This window comes from Muscardinus avellanarius, assembly GCF_963383645.1.
Source record: "Muscardinus avellanarius genome assembly, chromosome: 4".
NCBI lineage: Eukaryota > Metazoa > Chordata > Mammalia > Rodentia > Gliridae > Muscardinus > Muscardinus avellanarius.
In genome coordinates, this window is record NC_137789.1 from 103,132,163 (window position 1) to 103,152,623 (window position 20,461).

At 43.6% G+C, this 20,461-nt stretch overlaps 1 protein-coding gene across 1 annotated transcript in view; it reads left to right on the forward strand.

The window, feature by feature from the left end:
• The window catches only part of WDFY4 (WDFY family member 4), a gene marked incomplete at both ends in the record, with an annotated part of 274,912 nt that overhangs the window by 88,990 nt on the left and 165,461 nt on the right, over nucleotides 1-20,461 (forward strand). Inside the window, 6 exons of the mRNA XM_080694795.1 lie at nucleotides 750-902; nucleotides 11,652-11,725; nucleotides 14,005-14,166; nucleotides 14,763-14,854; nucleotides 16,812-16,911; nucleotides 19,855-20,060. Coding sequence (XP_080550921.1) covers nucleotides 750-902; nucleotides 11,652-11,725; nucleotides 14,005-14,166; nucleotides 14,763-14,854; nucleotides 16,812-16,911; nucleotides 19,855-20,060 — 787 coding nt within the window. The remainder of the gene's footprint in view (nucleotides 1-749; nucleotides 903-11,651; nucleotides 11,726-14,004; nucleotides 14,167-14,762; nucleotides 14,855-16,811; nucleotides 16,912-19,854; nucleotides 20,061-20,461) is intronic.

A 20,461-nucleotide genomic window follows, 5' to 3' on the forward strand; every position in this document is an offset into this window, starting at 1 on the left:
TGAAAAGATAGTGTGCATTTGCCAATTACAAGCAAGGCTCTCCAACAGCATGTTAAAGAGAAGGACAGGGAGAGAAAGTGGGCTGTGTCAGAACAGGAAGGAGGGACTTGAGCAGTGCAGGAGAGGAGCTGCGAATCCCAGTGAGATGGACAAGGACCTGGGTGCCAGTGGGAGGCTGGCAAACCTGAGTTTCATGTGACTGATGTCAGCAGGGAGGTGTGGTTTGGTGGGCTTCATCTTTCTGGTCTCTGAGATGGGTTTGGGCTACGAATGCATCTTTGGGATCCCAGTGCCTTTCTGCTCTGGAATGGATGCCTGCACCTTGCTAGCTTTTGCTACCTCTGGTAGCTGCAGCCTGAGCAAGACCAGGTGTAACCGGGTTCACGGGCAGCTGCAGGATTTCTGGTGATGCTTCAACATCTGTAGGATAGTTATGCATGTAAAGAATCCAGTAAAATAGAATGAGAGAGAGAACCGAGAAATGAAGGAGAAAACCGGGAGAGAGTGCCACTTGGAAAACACAAAGGAAAGATTCAGGGAGAAGCGGGGTCCCACTGATAGGTCCAGTCATGTGGAAAGTGGACATTAAAAGGACAGTGGCCACAGAAGCTGAAGGATTTTCTTCGGAGAACATGGGAACAAAGGCAGATCCAGACAGTAGGTTACAGACCAGACTGACTCAATGTGCCGGGGGAAGGGTTCTGATGGTGCCCTTGTGAGAATGCTGCTTTGTGTTTTAACTTTTTTAGATCATGGCATTTCTCCTGCGGAAAAAGGCGTCTCTTCTAAACCATCGCATCTTTCAGCTGATCCTCTCAGTTGCTGGTACTGCAGAGCTGGGCTTCAGATCATCTGCTGTTACCAACATGGGTGTCTTCCAGCACATTCTCTGCAATTTCGAGGTCAGTCACAGACTGGCCCTTAGGCCTTTGGGGATGTGTGATGGTAAAATACAGTAAGACGTTCTGGAGTTCCCTCAAAACCCATCAGATTCCTCCATAGTCATGATGCAGTAAGAGAGAAAACTACAAAAGCTTTGGAGTGTAGAGGCTCTGCTTTATAGCTAAATCCTGCCAATTCTGGGCTGTGTTGCCTTGGGAAAGTTTTCTGACGTTTCTGAGCCCTTTTCTTCTTAAGTGTGAAATGGAGAACGTCATCTCTTCTTCCCAAGCTGTTGTGAAAATTTAAAGCAGGTAGTAGCTAGGGTAGGGTTTGAAATCTGTAAAGTACCATATGCATATACATATGAGGCTTTATTTTATTTATTTGTTTTTTTGGTGGTACTGAGGATCCTGGAAGCCCTTCTATCTCCGGGCTACACTCCCAGACCTATTTTTACATTTTTATTTGGGAACAGGGTCTCCTAAGCCAGCGCGCACAGCTAGCTTCAAACCTGCGCGATCCTCCTGTCTCTGCCTCCCAAGCGTGGGGATTACAAGCATGCGCCACCACGCCCGGCTATACATATGAGGGTTTAAAAAAGTATCCTAATCCCTTAAGATGGTGCTTTGTGGTTTCCCAGTAATCTTTTACAAGGATGACTTGAGAGGTGCTGACAGGAACATCCAAGGATATGTGAAAAGCATTACACAGAACCTGCTTGGGTGTTACCAGCCCATGGATGAGGCAGCATCATTTACTGAGTGCCCACTGGCCCGAGGTAGCAGCCATGTCCTGGGCACAGCGTGATGCCCAGCCCCGGCCTCTCCCCACACCACATGGACCCAGGATGCAGCCAGGATGACACTGCAGTGTGTGAAGTGACACTGAAGGGCCTCTGGGGAAAGGGAGTGAGAAAGCAGAGGTGGTTTAGGGATAGGGCTCTGGGGATGAATCTTGCAGAATCCAATAGAGAAAGTCTTCCTAGGTAGAGTTTATGATATTTGCAAATGCATGGGTATGAAAGCAACCACGGTGATCTGAGGATCTGAGAGGGAGTGAGTTGGTGGATACCTGCTAGCTTGTGTCAGGTGCAGGCAGGGATGAGGCTGGAGGGGGAGGGAGACAGGATGGAAAAGGTGCTAATGGCAGATAGTGTGGTTACCTATCCATGTGAAGATCCATAGGAGGATTTTATAACCAATTCTTTGTTCATTGAAAAAATTACATGTTTATTAAAGGATGTTTTTACATTACAGACAAGTGGGAGAAAACCTCTCCTATTTCCAAAACACCTTTAACTATTAAGATTTGGATGTGTTTTGTGTGTGTGTGTGTGTGTGTGTGTGTGTGTGTGTGTGTTTCAGTTGGCCTTCTCATGCTTTGGCCCAAATACCTGACATACAAAACTTAGAGGAAGAAATGTGCATTTGCTGATAGTTCTGGAGATTTCAGTCCATGTTAGACCAACTTCCAAGCAGGAGCTAGGGCAGCAGGTCCTCAGGGCATGATGGTGGGGAACAGAGAAAGAGAGGGCAGGGGAGAAGAGGAACAGGAAGCTGTAGCAGCTGGACTGGGAACACACTGTCCCAAACACCCCCTGCGGACCCTTCCCAAGTCTCATCTCCAACATGGGTGTCTTCAGTCCATGAGGTTGGTTGACTTCAGGGGTTGGGGGCATCATTTTATTTCCAAACCATGACATTATTATATATATAGTCATATCATATATATGTAACCATAGTCATAATAGAGGTATAGTCATAGTCATGATCGTACTATAGATATTGAGTCCTGCCTTGTTCACATACAGAACATTTACATTAACATTTTTATTAAACTGTTCTGAGGCCAGAGTAATATTCTGTCATGTAGAGAGTTTCTGGCTTCTCCAACCACTCCTCTATTGCCAGATTTTTATTTATTTATTTATTTTTGTAGGTCTGGGGATGAAACCCAGGGGCATTCTACCTCCGAGCTACACCCCCTGCCCTATTTTTTATTCTTTATTTTGAAACCGGGTCTCACTGAGTTGCAGAGGGCCTCACTAAGTAGCTGAGGCTGTCCGCGAACCGTGATCCTCCAGGTCTCAGCCTCCCGAATGCTGGGATTACAAGCGTGCACCACCACGCCTGGCTTTATTGTCAGATTTTTAGATCATTCCTATATTTTGTTATTTTATGCCCCTAGACAACACTCTTATGCATATATTTTTTCCACAATTTAAAAACATGTCCTTGGATGACATTAGCAAAGTTGAATGATGAGGACAAAACCTTTACAAACAATTTTTAGGTCTGGATAAGTTTTGCCAAACTGCTGATATCTAGTGGTGTTAACGGAAGAATGGCATGTTAGAAGTTGCCACTCTGGTGGCAAGAACCCAAGGCAGGGAGATTGTCAGAAGATGGTTGTAAAAATCTAAGTGGGAGGTTTTGAAATCTAAACTGAGGAAACTGTGGTAGAATGAAGAGGGGGATCAATGAAGAAACTGTAAGTCAAGTTAGAGTGGCTTAGAATTGAATGGTAAAGCCGGGCGTGGTGGCGCACGCTTGTAATACCAGCATTTGGGAGGCTGAGACCTGAGCATCACAGTTTGCGGCCAGCCTCAGCTACTTAGTGGGGCCCTCTGCAACTCAGTGAGACCCAGCTTCAAAATAAAGAATAAAAAATAGGGCAGGGGCTGTAGCTTGGAGGTCGAATGCCCCTGGGTTCCATCCCAAGACCTGCAAAAAAAAAAAAAAAAAAAAAAAATTGAATGGTAAGGGAAACTATGTATCCAAACATGATGGCTTTGCTGCTGAAAGCAGGGATAACAGAGAAACTTAAAGTCACCAATGTGCATATCAGAAAAAAGAAAACATTTAAAAATTAATGAATGGAGCTTCTAGTTCAAAAGATTTTAGTGACCAAACAAACAAACAAAAATGAAACTGAGAAGAAGAGGAAGGAAAAACTAAAGATGAGAACATCAACGAGAAAAATAGGAAACAAAACAAAACAAAAACATCCACACAAAGGAGAACCAAAAGCCAACTCTGGTTCTCATAAAATAGACAGATCCCTGCTGAGATTGGCTAAGATCTGGAGATGTAGAGCATTTGCTTAGCCTGCATGAGACCCTGGCTTCCATTCCCAACATCAAAAATAAACAAACAGCCACGGGTGGTGGTGCACGCTTGTAATCCCAGCTCTTGGGAGGCTGAGACAGGAGGATCACACAGGTTCAGAGCCAGCCTCAGCTACTTAGTGAGGCTCTCAGCAACTTAGTGAGACCCTGTTTCCAAATAAAATAAGTCTGGGAGTATAGCCCAGAGGTATAAAAAGCCCCTGGGTTCCATCCCAGTACTGCAAAAAATAAAAATAAATAAAAAATAAAATAAAAATAGAAGAGAAAAAGAAGGGGCAAATAAAAATCTTAGGAAGAAAAAGAAGGAACTACTACAGAAGAAGGAGAAATTAGGTGACATGAAAATAAGATTGGAGACTTACGGGAAGATGGCGACCGAGAAAAGCGGGGCTTAAGAGCCCCGCTAACAACCAATCTCCATTACCACAAAATCAGCGCCTTTCATAGCCAGAAAACACCATCACTAGAGAAACAAAAAAATCACCAGGCTCCAGAGAGAAAGCGGACTGAGAACAGAGCTCAGAGCCACAGAGGAGATACACTGGCCTCACGCCCGAGGACGCGGCAGCAGCGCCATACTGCCGGCGGCAGCGGCAAATTCACCGGATGGCTACAGCAAGCCGAGGTGAGCCGCTGCAGAACAGCCAGGCGGGATTTCTCACCACAGGTAAAATCTAAAGCTCCCAGTGGCTGAGCTCAGCACACGCCGCAGAGATTCAGAGTGGAAATCAAAACCAACAAGAAATATGCCAGCCTCACGGGCGAGGGCGTAGCAGCAGAGCCATATTGCCACTGGCGGCAGCAGCAGAGAATTCACCGAATCTAGTACAGCTACATCTGCGAACTCAAGAACAGTGAATCAAATTGCGGGCCACAGAGGAGAAATCCCAGTACTGTACTCCCTGGGACTTGACCCAGTGGGGGAGGGGCAGTGGCAGAGATATCACACCATAGGAGAACGTGCAACCTGGCACCCCCCACAGTCTAAAGCAGCCTCTATCGACTCTCTGGGTCGGAGACTCTATGATACAACCCAGTAAAGGAGTAGTGGGGTCTGAGATACTACTGACTCGAGATCCAGAACACCTTAAGGGAAGTCATAGTGACCCAAGGGAAGAACCCAGAGAAGGCACAAACTTCTGAAATCATGGGAAAGAGGAATAACACTGGAGCAATGAATGCCCACAACCCCACAACATCAGAACCCGATAAAACAGAAAATCAGAGATTTCTAGAAGATCAAATCAGGAAAATAACTGTAGAAATAATAGAGGTGCTTCGAAAAGAACTCAGAGAGAGCCAAAAAGAGATAAAGGATGCAATTAATGAAGTAAAGGCCTCAATTCAAAGCACAAACAACCGATTAGAACACATGGAGAACAGAATCTCGCTCTTAGAAGATGATCATTCCAAAAATGAACGCATAGTTTCTAATCTAGGAAAAAATATCCGACAGCAGGAATCTGATATTGAAGAAATATGGGCCCATTTTAAGAGAGCTAACCTAAGAATAATTGGAATAGAGGAGGGAAAAGAAAGTGAAACCAAAGGGATCAACAATCTCTTCAAGGAAGTAATAGCAGAAAATTTTCCAAACATAGAGCAAGAGGTTGATACACAGGTCCAGGAAACTTATAGAACTCCCTTTAGACAGGATCGGAGAAGAGGATCCCCACGCCACATAATTGTCAAAATGACCAATGTGGAAGCCAAGCAGAGAATCTTAAAGGCAGCAAAAACAAAGGGCCAAGTGACATTCAGAGGCAAGCCAATTAGAATCACTCCAGACTTCCCAAACCAAGTCATGAGAGCCAGAAGGGCTTGGAGTAACATAGTCCAAACTCTGAAAGAAAACAACTTCCAGCCAAAAATTTCCTACCCAGCAAAACTTTCTATCAAATTAGATGGAGAAATAAGAAGCTTCCATGACAAACAGAAACTGAAGGAATTTTTGTCTTCAAAACCAGCACTAGAGAAAATACTCAAAGAGATTAACTACAAAGAAGAAATAGGTAACACACACCAGAACCAGAGAAACAAGAGTTTCCATCCAACAGTCAACTAAGATTGGTTATCTGTGGAGATTCATTACTTATGTTAGTCTTTTACCTATCTCTAAATGGTATTGTTTGCCTTTATTGTTGTTAATTTTTAGGATTTCTAGTTGGAATATTAATATACCTTCAGATATAGCATTTGGAAATATTTTATCCCATTCTATTAGTAACTGTTAACTCTGTTTACATTGTCTTTGGATATACAATTTTTTTTTATTTTTTAGGGAGTTTGTATACTCTTCTGTTGCCTGTGCCATTGAAATCATATCCAAGAAATCACTGCCAATTTCAGTGTTGTGAGGTTTTATGACCCAGATTTTCTCCTAAAAGTTTATAGTCGTAAGATTTATATTTAGGTCTTTTATCTATTTTGAGTTAATATTTGTATATGGGATTAGGTGAGGGTCCAACTTTATTCTTTTCCATGTAATTATTATGTTTCAACAATATTTAGTTAAAATATTATTATTTCTACCACCAAATGTTCATTGAAACCTTGTCAAAAATAACTTGACAATATAGGGAAGAATTTAGCTCTAGGCTTTTATTTAACTAAAATGGTTTATATATCTGCCTTTAGAACAGTACTACACTGTTTCAATTATTGTAGCTTTATATGGTTTGAAATCAGAAAATATATATCTTCTAGCTTTGTTCTTTTTCAAGATCGTTTTGGGTATCTAGAGTCCATATTCCACATTAGGATAGAGTTTTTTTCTGAAAAATAAATATATAAATATATGATAGTTTCACCTAAAAAAATAGAAAAAAATATTCTCTGGTAAGAAAGAAAGTAAAAAGAAATATTGAAATGTTATCTTTTAGTCATCAAAAGCTTGGTATCAGACAAATGAAACTGTTATGTGAGATTATCATTTTTAATTTTTGATAAATTGCTATAATACTAGATGTCAACCACTAAGCCAAGCATGGGAGGGAGGGATGGGGAGAAAATGGGGTGGGGATCGGGTGGGGGCTGACTGGGCGATGTGTGCATGTATGTCTACAAAAGTTTGTATCCCACTATGATGTATGAATACAGTGCACCAATAAAAAAAAAAAGAAAATAAGATTGGAAACTTTGTGACAATGAGTTAGGAAATTTGGCTCATTTAAATATTCTCCTAGAAAACTTACAGTTTCAAAGCTTATTCAAAAAGATATAAAAATGACTCAAACAATTCTATAACCATCAAATAAGCAGAATCACTGGTTTGAGTCAGGAAAAAGGAAAGTACTGGTGAATGAAATTGACTAAATCATATAATGTGCATGTATGAATATATCCCAATTAATCCCACTACTATATGTCATTGCAATGCACCAATAAGAAATCTAAAAAATAAAAGAAATCTATATTTCTATATAAAAAACCTATACAACAAACCACGTTCATAAGGAAACTCCAGGCCTAGAAGCTTTATATGGAAATTCTTTAGTCAGGAAATAGGTCATCCTGGACTTAAGAACTATTGCAGGAAACAGAAGACAGGTGCACTCCCTATGAGCTTATGATACCACAACAATGAAAACAAAAGGACAGTGTGGGAAGTAAAAAAGTACAGGTTCATCTTAATAATAAACGTAGCTATAAAATCCCAATTATGAGATTAGAAAATAAAGGGGAAGGAGTCACAGTCTTTGGTTTTATGTTTAAGATGGAAGAGACTTAAGTTCGATTGTAGTTTGAGAGTGAAGAGGCAGCCAAAAAAAAAAAAAAAAAAATGGGGCAGTGAAAACATTAGAGAAGAAACTATTGGTAGAATAAATGATTAAAGGAGATAGAGAGTTTGGAGACAAAAGCGGGAGTCTTAGAAGGAGTGAGATCTAAGATGAATGGTGGGTAGCAGAGAAAAAATTGAAAAGCAAATAGGGACAGGTGAGGCTAAGAGGAACAGGAAGTTTTGAGCCAGGGAGGGACAGGAAGTAGCGAGGCTGTGAGGAACAGGAAGTTGTGAGGTAGGGACAGGCAGGAAGTTAAGAGGCAGGAAGGGACAGGAACTTGAAAGGAGGCAGGAAGGGACAGGAAGTTAGGCAGGGAGGGACTGGAAGTTGGGGGCATTCAAGTCTTAGACTTCTGGTTTTTTTTTTTCTTTTTTTTTTTTTTTGCGGGTCTGGGGGTGGAACCCAAGGGGATTCGACCTCTGAGCTACACCCCCTACCCTATTTTTTATTCTTTATTTTGAAACCGGGTCTCACTGAGTTGCAGAGGGCCTCACTAAGTAGCTGAGGCTGTCCGCGAACTGCGATCCTCAGGTCTCAACCTCCCAAATGCTGGGATTATAAGTGTGTGCCACCACGCCCGGTGACTTCTGGTTTCTTAAAGAATGAACAAGCCAGCTCATTTTTGACAGTGAGGTGGTCTGAGGGGTGGGAGAGAGCAGCATCTCAACACTATTCAATTTGATTCTTGAGCAAATCTAATCCATGTATCTCAACGCAGTCCTTAGTGTACGGTTATGTAACACGGGACAAGATCCCACATTTCATTATCCACGTTGCCCCAAGTTTAGATATTTATTATTATGTAAAGACATTCTAGAAGAGTGGGGCAATCTTCAATATGTTGTTATAAGTTTTAATTGTTCCGACGTGCTGGAGAGAAAGCAGGAGGCTGGAAGCTTTCTATGGAAAGGATGGAGGGGATCAGCGTTACTGGACTGGTAGGTTCACATCCTACTTTCCAAGTTCTGTAGCTCTTAATGCTAAGCCTCGCATGCCATTTGTCCCGACTGATTTCTGAGCAAATATTTTAAGTATGCTGGGTTCTTGAAGTCCTTTAGATGTGTATACTGGGATGACATGCCTGGCCACCCCTATCCTTACCCCTACAGGCTTCCCCCAAAAGGCAGCTGCCTACTTCTTATGTGTGTCTTTGGGCAGTAGCTGTGCTTAAGTCTGCCATTCTGTTTCTGGCTTAAGAGCAATGCACTTAATTTATATTGGTTTTCTTTTCCTTCATTCTTTAAAAAAGAATAATAGAGCCTTATAAGTGCCCACTCTATGCCATCTGTGATACTAGGCTTTTGGAATTGGAAAGGCTTGGTGTCTGCATCCATGAGCCTCCTGAGAAACTTGTGTCTATTGGGTCTCTTTTGTATTTTCTTTTCACAAGAGGATGGATCATGGGCACCTGCCTGGTTGAAACTAGGTTGGTTACTGACCCTACAGGTCACTGCCTTAGGGGAACCCGGCGCAGAAGCAACAGAAGGAGCTCCATGGTCAGAAGAACCAGGCTTTGAAAGCAGGCTCTGCTGACCAGAGAACAAGGGTGACCTTTTCTCTGAGCTCCACTCTCATTTTCTGCTAAAGGAAGATACAGAAGTCCCTTCTTACCTGTGGTTTCACTTTAGACAGTTTTAGTAGTTACCCCTGGTTAACCAAGTTCCAAAAATATTAAATGGAAAATTTCATAGAGAATTCAGAAGTATTAAATAACTTTTATTAATAGTATATTAGTGTTCTATTTTTACTATTAGTTTTTTATTATTAATCTTCTCTTGTGCCTAATTATACATTAAAGCTAATCCTACATATATGTATGTGTGAAAAATTATAGCAGTACTGTTGGGACTACAGATTAGTCACTATGGAGATCAGTGTGAAACTTTCTCAAAAGGCTGGGAATGGAATCACCATATGACCTGGCTAACCACTCCTTCTCCATATATATACTAACCACTCCTTCTTCATATATATGTATATATATATATATGCACACACACATATATATGTATACATATAATATATATGTATGTATGTATATATATAATCTTTTCAAAATAAATAAAGAGCCGTGCCTGGTGGTGCACGCTTGTAATCCCAGCATTCAGGAGGCTGCAACCAGAGGATTGCGGTTCGTGGACAGCCTCAGCTACTTAGTGAGGCCCTCCGCAACTCAGTGAGACCCGGTTTCAAAAATAAAGAATAAAAAGTAGGGCAGGGGGTATAGCTTGCCCATGGGTTCCTTCCCCAGACCTGCAAAAAAAAAAAAAAGAATAAAATATAGGGCTGGGAGTGTAGGATGGAAGTAGAATGCCCCTGGCTTCCATCCCCAGTACTGAAAAAAATAAGTCAAAATACTATAGTTATACATAGCAGCACAATTTACAATAGCCAAATTATGGAACCAACTGAGGTGTCTGTCAATAGATGAATAAAGAAAATGTGATATATACACACAATGAAATTTTACTCAGTCATAAAGAACAAAATTATGTAATTTAGAGGAAAATGGATGGAATGAGGCCAACCAGTATCAGAAAGCCAAGGGTAATATGTTTTTGAGAAAACAAGAAGCCAAAGGGCCTTGAGATAAATGAGGAGAGAGACCAGTAGAACTGTGGAAGGGAATGAGGAGGGGAAAAAAGAAGGCTTGCTGAAGGAGAGTTTAGTAATGCTACGTCTGTACATGAAGGCTTCATTACCAGTGCAGGGGGAGGGAGGCAGGTGGGATCTGGAAGGAAACACACCAAGACGTGTGTGTGTGTGTGTGTGTGTGTGTGTGTGTGTGTGTGTGTCACTTTGAACCTCACTATGATGTAGAATTACAATGCACCACTAAAATTACCTTAAAAGTCATAGCGTATGTATGGTTCTGTATCATTGGTGTCTTCAGGCAGCCACACAATATCTAGAAACATATCTCCCTGTGGATAAAAGACAACTATTATAATGGCACTGTAGGATTGTTGTGGCACCTCTTGTCTTCAGCAAAAGGCATCATTAGCACATGTGAGTTCTTTTTACTGCTGTGTGAGTACATTCTTTTAACCCCATGTCTGAACCTCTTAATACTGGAGTCATCAGTATTTAAAGATTAAAAAAAAGTGGGGCTTTGTAAGGGGAAGTGGGAGTGAAACAGGCAGGAACACCCCAGCTCTGCCCCAGAGGAACAGGAAGCTGCCACATGCATTTTCTTCGCTGTGAATGGGGACAACCTGTGTGCCAACGTTACTCTTGGACTCTGCACGGTTTGCATCGGTGCGGTGCTCACCGTTCTCTTGTGAGGAGGCAGTGTGGTTTGGGTTGCATGTTTTATAGCCAAGGGAACTGCAGAAAGCCAGGCTGGATGTGGCTTATCTCATACTATTTCCATTTTGCAGGTTCCACTTGGAACCTTCTAGGAGTTTCTGTTCAGGCCTGACAGTCTGGAAAAGCTGAGAGGTTTGTCTGATTCAGGATGAGAGCGTAAAACTTGAAAGACAAGATCTGGCATCTAATTCTACTCCTACCACTCACTGTTCTGTCTCAGCCTCTGTTTTTTCAACTGTAAAGCGGAAACTCCATCAAAATCCAGTGTAGAAGAAATGGGCTGGCATGTGGTCTCCTGGGCGGTGGGCTAGGGTTGAGCAGCCATAGGAGGCAGCGTGGGTGTCCTGGGTTGGAATCTGGACCTGCAGTGGAACCCCAAGTAGCAGCAGAGGTGGGAAGAAATGAATTTGACTTTTCCCTGGGGGCGGGGACTCTCTACCTTCTAGATTACAGAAAAAGTGGTCTGATTCCAGCACCTGTAAATCCTGTGGGCATTTCCAAGTGAGGAGATGCAGTGCTTGGGTTGCAGCGGATGTCTGTTTGTCTTCTAGCTCTGGATGAACACTGCAGACAACCTGGAGGTTACACTCTTTTCTCATCTTTTGGAGATCCTTCGATCACCAAGGTAGGCCGGGGGTGGGCAGCCCTAGAGTTAGAACTAACATCTTATGCCAAGAATAAGGACCAGGACAGCAGGCCAACTAATGGCTCAGAGCACTGAGGAGCTCCAGGAGAGCACCCTTCCATATCTCACAGAATGGGACGATGCTCTCTCTCCTCTGGCAGCCTCAGGCCTCAGGAGGGAGGGCAGATGCTGGGGGCTTGAAGGCTTCTGTAGACACTGGTACTAGCACCTAATCGGGGTTCAGTGAACATGGCCAGCAGAGGACACCCTGACCTGTTTCACATTTTGCCTCTGTGCTCACTGTCTCTCTAACTCACTTTTTGTTTCAGTCAGAACTCCCTTGACTACAAGTGGTAGAAATGCCCAAAGCATCTTAGGGAGGGAGGAAAGGAAGAAGGAAGAAAGAGGAGATGAGGGGAGGAAGGCAATTAAAGAAGAAGCTTATAGTAGTCAGGTGTGGTAATGCTCACTTGTAACCCTAGTACTTAGGAGGCTGAGACAGGAGGATCTGGGGTTGAGGCCAGGCTCAGGTACTTAGTGAGGCCCTCTGCAACTTAGTGAGACCCTGTTTCAAAATAAAGAATAAAAAATTGGGCTGCGGGTGTAGCTCAGAGGTAGGAGTAGAATGCCCCTTGGCTCAATCCCCAGCACTACACACACACACACACACACACACACACACACACACACACACACACACACGGAGCTTATTGGCTTGTGCCAGTGAAAGGGACAGGTCTTCACCCAGGCTATCTGGTGCCCATGTGCCTTTATCTGAGCTCTGTCCCTCACTCTGCCTGTGCTTCCATCGGAGCTGGTTCATTTCCAGCAGCCCTTCCTCTGTGACAGCTTCTCAGAGGAGCACACCCTCAGCCCATGCAGCAGAGGGAGCATGTTTTTGTTACTTAATCCTAGAAATAGGATTGAGTGCCATTGGCAGAGTTGGCCAGGCCCAGGGCATGGCTTCACCTCTGGAGCGGATGGGGAGGAGTTTGAAAGAGGTGGTTCCCAGGCAAACCAGGAGTAGTGATTGGAAGAAGGGAGAGGGGAGACAGTGAAGCCAGTGTTCCAGCCCTCCTGCCTCTTCATGGCCAGGCTGCCCTGAGCTCATTAGCACCTTTGGTTTGTTTTGTTTTTTTGTGGTACTGGGGATTGAACCTGGGGGCATTCTACCTCTGAGCTATACGGCCAGCCCAATTTTTTATTCTTTATTTTTGAAATAGGTTCTCACTAAGTTGCATAGGGCCTCACTAAGTAGCTAAGGCTTGCCGTGAACCTGTGATCCTTTTGTCTCAGCCTCCCAAGTACTGGGATCACAGGCGTGTGCCACCACCACCTTTGGTGTTTAGAAGGCTTTTGTAAATGCATTATTGAATATCTATAATAAACACTATCTCTCACACCCCATTCTTAGGACTGGTTATTGAGAGAAGAATAAGACTGTGGAGAGAGAATACAGAAAAACATGCTGCTGGGGTGGCAATAAGGAAAATAGCAAAGGCAGGCAGAGCCTGTAAAATCCCACAAAACTGATGGGCTTCCGCCATCTTGTTGTCTCAGAAATGTGAAGTTTAGCACAATTGAAGGTGTTAATACCAAAGAGAGAGCTGGAGGAGAGCCTTCTACTCAAATTCATCTTGTCCCACCCCCCTTCTCTCCCATTTTCTGTCGTCTGTACCTGAATCTGTTGTTTTCTAAGAAACAGACGTTTGCCCCCAGAACTGTTTTCTTTGGGGGGAGTAGAATTTACTGGAAATCGGCTTTGTGATTATCCTAAGGTGGGGGATGTGAATGCTTGGATTCTTGCCTCTCTCTCCTCTCTGGCTCTCCATGGCATGCTTACCCACTTTGTGGTCTGGGGGGGGGCAGGAAGAACGCGCACCCAGACAGGCTCGCGAAGGGCCCGCGCCCCTGGTGGTCTGGAAGTGCTCCTCGGGTGGCCCCATGCCTGTCTGCTGTCTTTGTTCTGGGTTTTCTGAGGCCAGCATTAGTTTTCCCCAAGGCTTGGAATTTAAAAGTCAATAACTGGGGTTTGTCTTTGAAGGTGGTTTCCGGGGGAGGGGTGATGGAAGGGATGAGAGGCGCAGGCCCCAGCGACTCTAGCACTTGGCAGACACCTGTCCAATGGGTGTCTGATGGCATCTTGGCGGGGTGCCAAGAGAGCGTTAGAGCCGGAGGACCACGGTCAGGCTGAGCTTAGAAAACCTTTTTATCAGAAACACAGCAAATTCGGTTCATTCCAGTAAAAGCTTTTACTGCCTCTCTCCTGGGCTGGCCAGGGACGGACCCAGGAGTGCTGAAGTTGCTCACCGGGCGCAGCTTATACCCAAGCTCATCTTCCTCTTCAATGAGCCCAACCTCACCCCTTCCAAGATCTCTACCATCGTCGACATCTTGGGCTGTCAGCTGAGGGGCCACTTCAGCATCAGGGACATGCTCAGGTACCTGGCCAAACTGCCCACAGGGCAGGGCAGGGCCCCAGGACCACATCGCAAGGGTACGCAGGCTCTGCTCTCTCCTTGCCATACCCAACCCGACATCACTTGGAACCTTCTAGAAGTTTCCGTTCTCCTAGGACAGAGGAGGCTGAGAGTTGGGAGAAGAAGGGATTTACTTTATTCAGGGTGAAAGAGGCAGGTTTCCCTAGCAGGGTTGCCTGTCTACTGCCCCCTGGTGCTTTGAGACCTACACCATGGGGCCAGAATTCAAGAATTTTCCCCTACACAGCCATCCCCAAGTAACTGATGGCCCAATATGTCTGCCTCTTGGGGACTTCCCAGAGGACGGTCCCTGCTGGTGCCACGCTCAGCCTCTTATTTCCTCTCCCTCATCTAATGTGTTGATTTGAAAGAGCAGAGTTCTCTGATGAATCCTGATAGATTTTAGAAGCCTCCCAAAATATCGTCGTACTAGTTACAGAATAACAGGATTCCCCTCATACCCTCACTGGAAGTTGCGTTGGGGGAATCTAACACTCCCACTTGCTCAGTGGCTGAACCCATCGCTGAGCATGCCCTTCTTTTCCTGTTGCATCAAGAATCGGGCTGTTTGTAGTGTACACTCTCAAGCCTTCATCAGTGAACGAGAGGCAGAGCTGCGTGGATGGAGCCCAGGACCCTTCTGAGCCTGGTGAGAGGACCTTTCCCAGACGCCAGTGTAATGGCCTCAGGACCATCCTAGGGTGCCTCTGTGGGGACATTTTGCAGAGGGTGGGTTCGGAGGGGAGGGAAGAGAAAGGCCCCTCAGCTGAGCAGGGCTACAGAGCAGTGGCTCAGGAAGGTAGCAAATCAAACCAAACATACATCCTTCCTTCAAAACCTGGAGTGTTATCCCAGGATTTAGGAGAATGAGACAGGAGGATTGCAGGTTTGAGACAAGCCTCAGCAACTTAGGGAGACTCAGTAACTTAGCAAGACCCTATTTCAAAATAAGAAATAAAAAGGTCTGGGGTATAGCTTGGAGATAAAGTGCCCCTAGGTTCCATCCCCAGGAGTGAGAGAGGAGGAGGAGGAGGAAGTGGAGGAGGAGGAGGAATAGGAGGAGGAGGAAGAGGAAGGGAAGGAGATGAGGAGCCTGGAGTGGCTTTAGAGGCTTCTAGGGTGTCCATTTTCTGTAGACCAGCACAGGAGATCTTTTGTGGTTTGGCCTCCGTCCTCCCTGTGTCCTGATGAGCCCAGATCCAGCACCCTGAAGCACTTGAAGGTTTGTGAACCTGTGGCTGCCATCCATATTTTGGATCTGCCACTCTCTCCAGAAGTGCCACCCTGCCCAACCAGAGCCCTGCCTCTCTCTCCCATCCTGATGAAGAGCAGCGGCCTTTCTTGCTAGCATTCCCTCTGCTAGGACGGCGTGCAGGGAGCAGTGGCCGCTAGTGTCCTGCGCTCTCTAGACCTGTGCTCTCCTAGATCAAAGCCTCTAGACACACAGGTGGTCATTTAAAATATAATTTGAAATTTAAATTTAATTAGTTATATTAAATGCAACTAGAAATTGAGTGCTCACACCAGCCACATTCCAAGTAACCACACAAGGCTGGTGGCCACTCTACTGGAAAGGGCTAGTATCACTGCAATATATTCTTTGGGACATCATTCCTCAAACTAGATAAAGGATATTATTCCTTATCCTTAAATCAGGCCTCAAAAGCGGGAATTACTACCCCATCTTGCCAATTAAATAACTGAGGTTCAGCAGAATTAGGACCTTGATAGGCGATGGGGTCAGAATCCAAATACAGGGAAATTTGACTCTGCTCCTCCAATCTGCCCTGCTGGTCCTCCTCCTGCAGAGTGGAGTGTGTGTCCTGAAGGCTGCAGGTGAGGGTAGGAACTCATAGGTAATGGGCAACACTGAGCGAGCATATGAAGTCCAACTTCCTTTTCATACAGACTCCAGCATGAAACTTTAACCGAACACACTAAGACATTGTTAACCTGCTGTTGGAGTTTTAGTCACTTGAGAAGTCAAGTTGCTTCTTCCCTGGACCTGTGTGCCTCTACTGTGACTCATTTTCTTTTCTTAGTGCAGCATAGATATGTAAAGGCCCAGCCTGGGGGTAATTTGAAAGCAGAAACCAAGATAACAAAACACAGAGTCTTTATCATTCAATCTCAATGACTCCCACAGCACCAGCATGCAGTAGGTGTTCAAGAAGTGTTGCAGCCTGTGATAATCTAAAATAACCTTCTTTGCAAGATAAATATGATCTTATTTTCAAGATTTCTTTTTTCCTACTGGGGATAAAACTCAAAGGCATTCTCCCGCCAAGATACACCTTCAGCTCTTTTAATTTTTTATTTTGAAACAGGGTCTTGCTAAGTTTCTAAGGCTGACCTCAAATCTACAACCATCCTGTCTTTGCCTCCCAGGTACTGACTGGGATTATAGTTGTGCACCACTGCACTCTGCCTGAAATGCCTTTTAAGCATTGTATTGAAGCCTAGAATCAAATGCCAAAATTTGAATCCCATTTGTGCACCAATTCCTGGGTAAACTATGCATCTGATGAATCTGATTGCTCACTGCAGCAAATATTATGTCTCTTTACATCCGTTTTCCCTCAAATCTAAATTTTCCTTTTTTGTAGCTGGAAGCCAAACATCTGGAAAGACAATCTGGCTCAGAAACCAGTTGCTGGAGATGATGTTCACTGTAATATCTTCCCCCCAACTTCATCTGTCTTCTGAGTAAGTGGTTCCAGGGAGGACGATTTGGCAAGAGGTTGACTCATACCGGGTGTGGTATTAAAACCTTTTCTTAATGAAAAGTTTAGCATCTCTGAGTCTTTTCTGCAGTGAGTTTCCTGCACTAGTCAGAAAGAAAATTTTATTTTCTCCACCCAATAAACCAGACCTTGCCCTAAGATATTTTGATGCAAATGTTCAGTAGGCATGAGTAACTAGAAAGAGATTTGGATAATTTCAGCAAACTCCTTTGTCACCATTGCTATTGTGTAATTGTTATTGTTTTGGCAGTTGTGACAATTGCTGACTTTGATGTCCCATACTTGGCAGACAATAGCATGGAGCAATGGAGCAACCGTTAGCTTCAGTGACATCTATCAAGAAAACGGCTTGCCAAATTCTTCTGCTATTTACTGTTGGTGTTCTAGTTATTTTTCCAACTCAGACAAAAAAAGGGGGGAATCTGCCTTCAATTAACTTTCCAAATAATATGCAATCATAACATTGATTTCATTAACTCTCCTCCAGTACCTGCCCACAACCCTGAAGTGCCTATTTGTTGAGTACTTACTGTATGCCTGACATTTTTCCTGGCTTTCAGAATGCTGTATTGTACAAGTGAGCCCAGTTTCTTGTTATCTGAGATTATAGTTTAGTCTGTTTTTGTGTTTGGGGTTGGGCATTGAAAGGTACACTTCATGAATTTGAGTGTCATCCTTGCACTTGGGCCATGCTAACCTTCTCTGTATCGTTCCAGTTTTAGTATATGTGTATTTAAACAAACATATCAAAGTCAATCACTAAGTCAAGCATGGGAAGGAGGGATGTGAAGGGAATTAGGTGGGGTTTAGGTATGGGCTAATTGGATGATGTGTGCATGTATGTCGCCACAAATCTTTTATCCCATTAAGATGTATGACTACAATGCACCAATAAAAAATTTAAAAAAGAAAGGTACACTTCAGTAAAACAATCTTGCAAATAGTGGTTAAAAGCTTACCAGCTGGTGAGTCTTTACATCCTTAGAATCAAAACATGATAAAATTGGAAGATGTCATGAAGATGAGCTAGTCTTGCCCTTTTAGAAGAGAATGTAGTTTAGAGATTAAGCAGCTGTACCCTGGCATCTGGACTTTCTGTGTTGAAATTCCAAGGAAGGTTATGTAAATCTTGCATACCTCTCTCTACTTATCTGTATGAGAATAAAAGTAGATGGCTCTTATGAGAATAAAATGGACTAATATGTAGATATCTCTGAGAATGCTACCTGGGATACTTTAAATACTCTATAAACTGTTATCATCACCATCAGCAGCAGCAGTATCAGCATTATCACCATTACCATCATCATCAACATCACACTATCATCATAATAAGCAGCAACAATATCATCACCATTATCACCACCACTATCACTATCATTACCATTATCACTATCATCATCAGCATCACCACCATCACTATCATCGCCATCACCACCGTCATCATCACTATCACCATGATCATCACACCATTATCATTTATCATCATCAACATCACACCATCATCATCACTACTATCATTATCATCATCATCATTACACTGTCGTCATCATCATCATCATCATCATACCATCACCACCATCACTACCAGCATCATCACTATCATCACCATCATTATCACCATCATCACCACTATCACTATCGTCACCATTGCCACCACCATCATCATCATCATCATCATCACTATCATCATCAGCAGCAGCATCACCATCATTGCTATCATGATCATCATTACCATCACCACCACCATCAAGATCATGACCATCATTACCATCATCCCCACCAGCACTATCATCACTGTCACCATCCTCATCATCATACCATCAGCAGCAGCAGCAGCAACATCGCCATCATTACCATTATCCTCACTATCACCATCACCATCACCATCACCATCATCATCATCATCATCATCATCATCATCATCTTTATCATCATCATCATCATCATCATCATCATCACCACCATATCACTGAGTAAAATGACCAGAACACATCAAGAACTCTGCCAAAGTCATCCAGTTAGTAGACCTCAGAGGCAAGTCTAGAAAGAAGACAGTTTCCTTATTTCTTATGCCAGTGGATACCAGTCACTTCCTCATAATGTATTACCTGTCAGTTGACACCAGAAACACTGCTCAGCACAAATGAATCATCCCTTGGCTCCGAGGTACTTTGCTAAGTTGATTGTCCTTGTCCTTCCTGACTGGCTTCTCACCTTCTTGACACCCAGTTCTGTCTAGTTTCCTCCAGTAAGTCTATATTCCCCATACTCATTATTTAAAAACTAATTTTTGAAATAGATAGTTGATCTAGGCATGGTAGTACACACCTGTAATCCTATAACTTGGAATATTGAGACAGGAAGATCAGAGGTTTCAGACTCAGCAACTTAGCAAGACCCTTAAAAACCTATTAGGACCCTTCAAAATAATAAAAAATTGCCTAAATTAATAGGGATGCTTAAATACTGGGTTATTTAATTTACATTCATTTTGACCAGTGTATTTTAAAAAAGAAGATAAATAAGCATTGTTTACTATGACTATGTAGATGGTAATTCAATTAGATGGTGGCTATTTCTATACAGTGTAAGTTCTAAAGTAGGGTTATGAAGAGGTCTGTACCTTTTTGTACCTATCACCAGTTTCCAGTTGCTTTGAAAAGCTTTGGACAACTCATACTGCAGCCATTAGTATACAGATTCATCTACTGTGCAGTAATGTTTCTGGCATTTTACTGAAATCCTTGAAAGTGCAGTATTTACCCCATCAAGTGATAGTTGCATGCTAAACTTAACTCGCCTTTTCTAGGTGACTCATGAGTCTGACATTATCTTTTCTGGAGATGTCACTTATCGAGGACTGAAAGATAATTGATTGCATTTATTGATACCCCCTCCCCAGGTCAAAGGAAGAGATGTTTCTGAACCTGGGACCCGACTGGTTCCTGCTTCTTCTGCAGGGACACCTGCATCCCAGCACCACCGTGCTGGCTTTGAAGCTGCTGCTGCACTTTTTGTCCAGCCCCTCCCTCCGTGGGCTGTTTAAAGATGGCCTGTCTGCAGGATCCTGGGTGGAACGAAGCAGAGAAGGCATGGACATTATGATGGGTGAGCATGTGGTTGTCTCCAGCCCTCTTGGGACCTGTGCAGCAGTATGCATTAGCATCACCTTGACCCTGTTTCCAAGGCCTGTACCACATCAGCCTCAGCCCTCCTTTACTTCCTTCCCTGCAACTCATCCCTCCTCAGCCCCTGGAGGCTGCTTTTCATGCCTCAAAGGCTCCTTGCTGTTTACACACTGCACATTATACTTGCTTTCTCCTCCTATCATGCCTCTTCTGGCAGATTTGGATTCATCCTTAGGTCTTAGATCAAATGTCACTTCCTCCAGGACATGAGTGTCCCACCTGAATTTGGGTACCTCTGTCAGTTCTCTCTGCTCTTGTTTTCCTCTGTAGTGCTGAGCACAATCTACAAGCATACATTTATTTAGGTATTTGTTTAATGTC